This window comes from Octodon degus, unplaced genomic scaffold, assembly GCF_000260255.1.
Source record: "Octodon degus isolate 3935 unplaced genomic scaffold, OctDeg1.0 scaffold00049, whole genome shotgun sequence".
Lineage (NCBI taxonomy): Eukaryota > Metazoa > Chordata > Mammalia > Rodentia > Octodontidae > Octodon > Octodon degus.
The window spans coordinates 4,225,995-4,235,100 of NW_004524625.1; the positions used below are offsets into that span (position 1 = coordinate 4,225,995).

The 9,106-nt window shown below is 45.7% G+C and overlaps 1 protein-coding gene across 1 annotated transcript in view; it reads right to left on the reverse strand.

Moving 5' to 3' along the window:
• Alg8 (ALG8, alpha-1,3-glucosyltransferase) overlaps positions 1-8,652 on the reverse strand; it is a 27,361-nt gene extending 18,709 nt beyond the window's left edge. Inside the window, exons 1-4 of the mRNA XM_004632598.2 lie at positions 8,558-8,652; positions 7,762-7,840; positions 2,412-2,605; positions 1,234-1,343 (exon numbers count right to left, since the gene is read on the reverse strand). Coding sequence (XP_004632655.1) covers positions 1,234-1,343; positions 2,412-2,605; positions 7,762-7,840; positions 8,558-8,652 — 478 coding nt within the window. The remainder of the gene's footprint in view (positions 1-1,233; positions 1,344-2,411; positions 2,606-7,761; positions 7,841-8,557) is intronic.
• Positions 8,653-9,106: the final 454 nt, after the last annotated feature.

The following is a 9,106-nucleotide window of genomic DNA, read 5'->3' on the forward strand; positions in this document are numbered from 1 at the left end:
TAGAATATCATGTCTGCATCTTGTACAGCAATTAACCACTAGGAAGAATGTATGCAATGTGTTAATTATTGAAACTGTCCTACCAATTTGATTTGAAAACAAAAACAAAACACCCACAGCGAATGACGTGGAAGGAGGCCCATGGCCACTTCTTGAAGTTCTCTGAGGCGCAGACAATGCTCCTTACAGCCTAGCAGTGGATCTGCCACCCATTCACAGCCCTGGATCAGTGCTTTCGCCTCATGTCATCTGGTAGGGAGGCCCTGAGAGCCGCCAGAGCCCATCCAGGAAAGGAGCTTCCATCCGCAGCTGGCCTCTGTTTTATTATTATTTTTTCCTTTCCTTTCCTTTCTCTCTCTTCCTCTTCCTGTTTCTCTTGATGGTCTCTGGTGTGTAGCTGGCCTTGAGTTCACTCTGGAGCCCAGGCTGGCCTCCAATTTGCAGCAATGCTCCTGCCTCAGCCTCCTGAGTGCTGGGATTATAGGTGTGCTCACCTGGCAACTCAGCTCTTTTAAAAATTTTGAGATAGCTTACAAATGCTTTCTTAATAGGTAAAGACGAAAATGTTACTACTAGTTTGGACTTCTCATCAATGTGTGTTTTGTACTGGGGACGGACCTGGGCACGCTGTGCTGAGCTACACCCCAGCAGCCCCCGCACCACCTTTTTTTCTGAGACAGGTTAAGTTGCAGGGTGGTCTGAAACGTGCCACCCTCTTGCGTGGGCCTCCTGGAATACTGGATCCGGAGTATACCAGCATGCCCTGCATAGTTTTCTATAAACAGACATATCCTAGAAAGGTTTATAACTACAATTTATGCTTAAGAACCAGAAAATTTTCTTATGTTTGTTTTCCTAGAAAAGCAGGAAGGTCAGGCTGTTTCCACATGTTAGACCATGGTAAGCCCTTTCCTACTCTAAAATTTAGAATAAAATGTTAAAAAAACCATTTAATGTAAGTATTAGGTTAGTCTAAAGACAATTCACATGCTCCATACTAGAAAATTGTTTTGCTGATGGCTTCCCTGCTTCTCATGCTTCAGGAACTGTGCCGGGTCAAAGTGTTCTATAATCAGAATCCAGAAAAGCTGGGGAGAGGAGTCTTGGGAGCTCGTAACTTCCTCCATTCCCACTCTCAAAAACAGCTCACACTTAACTGTTGTGATCACAGAAAGAGTCCGTCTTGCTTAGGCTACCCTGGAAAAGAAATGTCACAGAGCACAACAAGGATACGGTCCACGACCAACAACCCGAAGTTCCAGAGCAGCAACGCGGACAGAATGAACTGTGGCTTCTCGGTGAGCTCCCTGCTCGCTCGTCTCCCACCGACGCACTTACAGCACCTGCAGGGAGACATCGGAAAGGGAAGCTTAGTCCTCACTCCTCCCGCAGGGCGCAGCAGGGCACATTCACCGGCCATTCTCGTTTCTTAAAAAGGTGGCAAAGACCTCAGCACCTGTTCCATGTCTCTTTCTCAGCTATACTGATCTGAAACAAGTCTTCATTTCATAAAACTAGAACTTCAAAACAGCCACTCAGACCCAGAAAGGATTTTGAAATCTGAGAGGGCACAAGAGAAAGTCACACAAGGACTGCCGTATAGCTTGGGTACAGCACATGCTTATCTTGAGTGGGGCCCAGGGTTCAATTCCTAGTACTGAGAAAAAGATAAAATAAAAACGTAACAATATCTAAAATAATGAAGTTCTCATGAAGAAAAGGATGCAAAAATAACAACCAAAGGCAAGATGGTAGAGGGCCAGGGATGTAGCTCAGTGGCACAGCACCTGCCTGGCAAGCGCAAGGTCCTGAGTTCAACCCGATACCAAAAAAAACAAAAGCAGCTACAAGAATGTGAATCTCCTGAGAGCAGGCTTTGTGGCTAGCAGGTTAGCAAGGAGGATACACATGCACAAGGGCGCCTCTGAGAGTGTGCATGTGTGTCCCAGACGACAGTGCAGGTCACAGGAGCTTTACAGGAATCTTCTGCAAAGGAAGACTGAACGCATGTGGAACTACCTGCGCAGCAGAGACGGTCCCAGAAGGCCACCTCTCGCCACATCATTCACACTTTCGTCTTCTACCACTGCTCTGCAACACCCCCTTGTCCCACGTCTTTCACAAGACTGCTGCGCTACTCACTGGCATAACTCCTGCAGTGCGAAGCTCACCAACGCTCCTGAATCATTAAGACTACAGCCGAGCCAGCTTTGTTTCCTCTAAGTCAGTCAACACTGTAGAGAGGTAACGCTACTTAATACTATATTCCTTAATACGGCTGCACAAGCACAGGGCAGATAGCTCAGTGGCATAAGCACCTGCCTGGCAAGCACAAGGTCCTGAGTTCGATTTCTGGTACCAGGGGATGGTCGGGGATACCACCACACAAGATGACGCTTGTTAAGACTTACTCGTGGACAGCATACACAAAGAGAACATCCGTAAAGATGACAGAAAATCTCTGGAAAAGTAAGGTCTTTGTGCTGAAGTAGTTCAGATTATGGACATGAAGCATCTCATGGTCAAAATATTTGGCAATATGAGACAGGACATATTCAAACCATGCAAAGAAAGGCGGGTAATCCAAGGTCCACTCTGAGGTTGCCTGTGATAAAAATTGAAGATACAACACATCCTAAGTAACTGAATAAAGAAGGTACAAAGACTTAACAGTTTTCACTTTGCTTTTAATACATTTTTTTAATGTTCAACTCATAGTGATCCTCTTGTCTCAGCCTCCCCAGTGCTGGGATTATAGGCATATGACACCATGCCTGGTTTTGGGGGCCAGGGTTCTAGGGCTGGTACAGCATGTGGTACCGGGGATCAAACTTGGATCCCTGTGCTTGCCAGGCAGGAGCTTAGACCGCTGAGCTAGCTCCCCAGCCCACACTGTATGGTTTTAAAAATGTCATTGAAATGAGATTGCATTTAAAATAATGCCCAACTCAGCACTTAGGAGCTGAGGCAGGAGGACTGCAGTGAATTCAAGGTCAGCCTGGGCTACGTTGTGAGTTCAAGGTGAGCCTGAGCTACCAAGTGAGACCTTGCCTCAAAGCCAAACCAAAACAACAACAAAGACAGAGAAAGAAGAAATAGGAAAGAAAAAAATATATATACAGCAATTTCTATGTAAGAATGAGCAGAACACTAAAGCTTGTCTTCAAAGTTCTTTCATAAGATCGGCAGTGTGTTAAGAGGCAAACATACTTTAAAAGATACTAATCTGAAACTTTTTTTTTAAGACAAGAGCATTGCTATGTAGCACAGGTGGACCTCAAATTCATAAAAATCCTCCTGCTATAATCCTCCTCCTAAATACTGGGATTACAGATGCATGCCATCATTCCTGCCTAATCTGAAACTGAAATAATGAAGTTGGTTATAATACAATTCTACTCATCTAAGTATTAAAAGAAAAAGGAAGGGTCAGGGAGATAGTTCAGTGGCATACGTGCCTGCCTGGCAAGTACAAGGTCCTGAGTTCAATCCCCAGTACCGGGGGAAAAATAAGGAACTGTAGCATAGCAAGTGATCACTAGCTTGGGTTTGAGTTCTGCCTAAGAGACTCATTTCCCCTCCTTGTAAAATGAGACGGGAAGATTAAGTGAATACATATAAAATATATTTATGTACAACAAAATGTTATAAAATCGTGGCTTATCCTTTGTTTCACTAGGTTCTGGTATCTTTGAGAATAAAAACCATCCTTTGTTGCTGTATCCTAAAGTAACTGTTGGATATGATGTTTATTACTAAGTAACCATTAGTTAAATGAGTGAACAGTCATTAATGAGTAAATTAAAATTTAAGATGAATGACACTCAATGTTAGGTTCTGAGAAGTCCTAGCCTGTTCATTCCTCTTGTGGGAATAAAATCTAAAAGACTTGAGCCAGCCAAATAGCTCAGTGGATTAAAGTGCCTGCAAGCAGGCACAGGAGCCAGGGGTTCAATCCCAGGGCCTGCTGTGCTGCCCCCACCCACACGCTGAGAAGGCAATTGAGACTGGGCATGGTGGCGCCTGCCTGTAACCTCAGCACTTGGGAGACTGTAAACAGGCGGATCACTATGAGTCTGATCTAGTAGTGAGACCCTGAACACCCTGTAGACCCTTCCCTAAAATACAAAAAACCCCACAAAAAACCTGTAAGACTCAGATGGCCTGAGGCAAACCCAAAGGCTTTCTGTCAGGCACTCAGGCTCTAAGCCACACCCTCCTGTGAGCTCTACTTCATGACTTCATGAAAAATCCCTTCCCCAAGGGACCAGGGAGCTGGCTCAGTAGAATAAGTGTTAAAGGCCTGAGTTCAACCCCTGGTTCTGCCAAAAAAAAAAAAAAAAGAAAAAAAAAGAAAAAAAAAAGAAAAAAAGAAAGAAAAAGAAAAATTCCTTCCCTGATACCAAATCTCCAAAGTGGACTATAAACAAAATAGGCCACTGAAAGGAAAAATCAGAAATTCTAGAAATAGAATTCTAGTTCAGAAAAATTCTTGTGCAAAGAAAATTACTTATAAGACATAGTGCATGAGAAACTGTGAAAACATTTCTTGCTAGGATATGAGCAATAAAAAATTTAGAAATTTCTGTTCACTTAATTCTAAGAAATTCAACTTCAATTTGGACTTAACATTTGCAATTTTCAGCCACATTTGGAAATGTCACACCTCAATCTACCCTCTAAGAGCTATTTTATCACAGTTTTTTCAATCCTATTTTACTGACATCGTTTTATTTATTCATTTATATTATTTGGTGGTGCTGGGAACTGCATCCAGGGCTATGCCCAGAACTGAATCTCCAATCTCCTTTTTCTGTTTTTGAGACCAGTTATACAATTGCTGTGCTGCCCAGGCTGGCTTGAACTTTAATCCTCCTGCCTCAGCTTTCCAGTCTGCTGGGGCCACAGATGCAGGGCGCTTTGCCTGGCTCAGTTACATTATTTTAAAATAGGTCATAGGTAGCATCTGAGGACCTCGGGTGCTGCCTGAGCAGGACAACTGTTCTGTGCTGCTTCCGCTGTCCCCAGTTCTGTCACACTACTCAGAAGCTCTGTACACCACCTGTATCCACTCTTCCCACATCCACTAACCTGGATAGCACAAGGCCCCCCCTGACCGGCCGCACACACCTGTCCAGCCTTATCTCCCACCGCGAGCCTAAGTAAATGATTGCCAAATCGTTTAGTTTTGCTTCTTGGTTCCCGGTCCTTGTTGGCAGGAGGAAAAAATGTGCTATTACTAGAGTCAGTCACAGCTACTTTTTCTATCTAAAATAGAGAGGAGAGACCTGTCTGGCACGAACATGCTTTTAGGAGTACTATGATAATAAGCAGTGGTGAATGTTAGGAGAGGCCATCCCAAAAGAATTTAACAGGTCCAAAGAAAAGGACAAAAAGGGAGCCCCAAAGAGTCAGCTTTTTAAGGAGTATGCAGATGAAGAAATGGCAAGACAGCCTTTTATCTACAGCCTGAGGGTCATTATCAATTAAGGTTTACTGAGCACTGCTGTTGCACCCTGCTAAATGCCACAGATGCGGCACCGTCATTTCCTCTGATAACTGTCATTTCACACTGGGGACATCAAGGCTTTGAAAGGTCCACAGAAAGGTCCACGTCTTGCCCACGACCACCAGCCTAACAACTAGCAGAGATTAAGCTAGTTGTGGTGGCACCCGCTTGTGATCCTGGCTGAGATCACTGCACGTATGCAGCCAGGCTGCACGGTGATAGCGAGACCTTGTCCTAAAAGAGGTAGCAGCAGAGGCTGGAGTCCAGCCCAGGCCAAGCGCTGACCACGAGGTTGCACACCAGCCTCCTGTAGGTATCCATACGCGCAAATGGAAACACTGTACACTAACGCAATCACTTTCTCAGTAGTCTATAGTAGCGGTATATGAAAATAAAATGAGTCACTTAGGACAGTTGTTTTTAGGCTTTCTCGGTCCAAAGAACTACTGCACTTTTTTTTTTTTCATTAAAAAATACAAAACACATTCCCCAAAAGGCAACAATTCATAGAAAACTTGCCTTAAAAAATATTTTCCTATAGCTCAGTGGTGTAAGTGCCTGCTGAGGCAAGCGCAGGCCCAGGGTTCGATCCCTGGCACCACATGAAATGCAGGCCCCACCCCCAGGTGCAATGAGCCATCGACCCAGTCCAGATGTGGGGGCACATGCCTGTAATCCCAGTGCTGGGGAGGCTGAAAACAGGAGGATCACTGAGTCTGAGCTGCATAGTAAGACTCTGCAACAAATACAAAAAAAAATTCCTGACAACAAAGTACTATATTTGATCAGGACATTTCTGAGGTAACATCTGTTGCTCATGAAGTAACACATGTAAGTAAGGGATTTTATAAATAGGAGAAAATGTTTTGTATATTACATGATGCTTACATATAATATTTCGTTATTCCTTTCCTAATAAAATTACAAAACGGGGCCAGGGAGATACCTCAGGAGCATAAATGCCTGCCTGGCAAATGCAAGGTCCTGAGTTCGATGCCTGGTGCCAAAATAAATAAATAAAAATAATAAAATTATACAACATAAGAAATAGAATGTTTGAAGTGATTCATTTTAAATCTGTACGTGTCACATGAGGCCTTTGCCAAGTGTCTTGTTACTGACTGCAGAATTTTCTATTTTTCCAATTTTTCTTCTTTCCCACTCGTGTTCCTTCAAAGAGTGTAGAGATATTGTAATTCTGAGTTTAGAGCTTGGGAAACTTTTGGTAACACTAGGGACTGGGTGACACATGTGCTAGACAAGCCCTGTACCACTGACCTCCAGCCTCTTCCATTTGATTTTTGAGACAGGGTCTCACTAAGCTGTCCAGGCTGGCAACAAACTTGTGATCCTCTTGTATTAAGCACCTCATGAAACTGGAATTACACGTATGAGTCACTCTGCCTGGTTGGCGAGTTTATTTTGAAGTCAGGAAGCAGGACAAAGGATGAAGATGTGTTATGTACATGCAGTAGCTCTCCACAGTGAATGCATTCACTACGAAGTGTAAAATTCCAAGACAGAATTGAGACAAGAACAAAACTTTAAAAAAATTTTTTAAAAAATCTTTTATTTATTTATTTGGTATAGAGTCTCACTATGCAGCTCAAACTCATACTGATCCTCCTGTCTCAGCCTCCCCAGCACTGGCACTACAGGTGTGTACCTCCACTCCCGGTTTCAGTGGCCGACATGGGGTACCAGGGATCAAACCTGGGTCCTTACACTTGCCAGGCAGGCACTCAGACCGCTGAGCTATCTCCCCAGCCCCCAAACTCTTTTTGTAGACAGGATCTCACTATAAAGTCCAGGCTGCCCTATAGCTTGCTACTGTAGTCTGGGCTGGCCTTGAACTCACAATCCTGCTTTACCCTATTATGGGGCTGACATTCCAAGCATATTTTATCACATCTGGCTTAGCATACAATTTTTATAAAGATTTTTTTTTTTTTTTGGTTTGGAAAACACGGTCTTGCTATGTAGTTTAGGCTGCTATATAGCCCTAGCTGGCCTCAAACTCATAGTGATCTCCTTGCCTCAGCCTCTCACATACAAATATGACAGGCAGGTGCCAGCATGTCTCTATATAGATTAACTGTATCTGGTGCTGACAATCAAACCCTGGGTCTTGTACACACCAGCTGAGAGCTCTACTGCTGCTATCCTCCCAGCCCTAAAACCTGTTGTAACCAGTAATGTTTATGTGGTTTTATAAATCATCTAAAAAAAAACCCCACAAAATTAAAACTTACCTCATAATACCACTGTGATAGCGGCAAACTGTGAGTGATAGCAAGCCAGTTTCGGTGTACTTCAAAATCTGTAGAACGGCTACTCAAAGCAGTTAGGTAAGTAAAATTAGACTTTAAAACTTTTATCGATTTCTAATTTCCACAGTTATACTGTTAAATGGTTTGACATCTTCTAAACAATCACAGCTCACTATCCTATAAAGACACAAACAGGTGTTACATATTCCTGAAACATCCGCAAGTCAGAAGGTCAGACCTTCAGAAAAGTTGCCAGATCTGAGTGTGGTGGTGCGCTTGGGGGGCTGAAAACAAGAGGATCACTGTGGGTCCCAGCTGTGTAGTGAGACCCTGTCTGTAGACCTGTACTAAATACATTAAAAAGAAAAAAAAAAGTTGCCAGATCTAAATTAGTGAAAAGGCTCTCCGAACGGGATTACAGGGCGCGCCACTACACCCAACTCCTTCGTAGGTCTCAACACGGCCTGAGCCTTCCGGTTCGTGCGCTCACCTCAGCGCCCCGGAGCCCGCGCAGCGACGCCTCGGTCACCACGCTAGCCCCACCGCGCGATGTGCGCTCGGAAACCTTCAAGCGACTTCGCCCCAGCCAGGCGCTGGAACGGCAGCCGGCCAGCCAAGGAACGACCTGAGCCGCGAGCAGCGCAGCGAGGGCGGCGCGACGCCCGCACAGCCCGGCGTCCCGTCCCCTGTCCCTGTCCCCTCCGCGGAGCGGACGTCCGTCTCCCGCCCGCCCCACCCCGGGGTCTCCGCGCCCAGCGCAGGGCCGCGCAGTCCTTACTAGGTGGGAATGAGCAGGCATTTGAGGAGACTCACTCCGAGCGCCAAAGCCGAAAACCAATTGCCGCTCCCCTGCACGGGGCCGGACGCCGCCATCGCCACACACCGCGCGTTTTCAGCCAATCGAGGCGCTCCGGGCCCCCGCGCATGCGCAGAAGGGTCCCCGAGGCGGGCCTGCGCGGCGTGCGCATGCGCCCTGCCGCTCCGCCGGCTAGCTACCTGCGGAGGTGCTTAAAGTTCCCGCGCACGCTCTCCACCGCTCGTCCAGCTCCAAATCCAGGAGGGCTCAACTGCACCTGCGCGAGCTTTTGTGCCTGACCTTTATTTGCTAATTCATATTTCTAATCAGAGTGTCTGGTCGTCAGCATACATGGGTTAGAGAAAACCCTGTCTTATCGCTCAGAGTGCTAGTGGAGGGCAGAGACCCTGTTACCTGTTGGTTATAGTAGATAAAAGTACTTGAGAGGGCTGGGGAGAGAGCTCCGCGACGGGGGCCTCCCTGGTGAGTGCACGGTCCTGAGCTCGATTCCCGAAACCCCCTCCCAAAGTA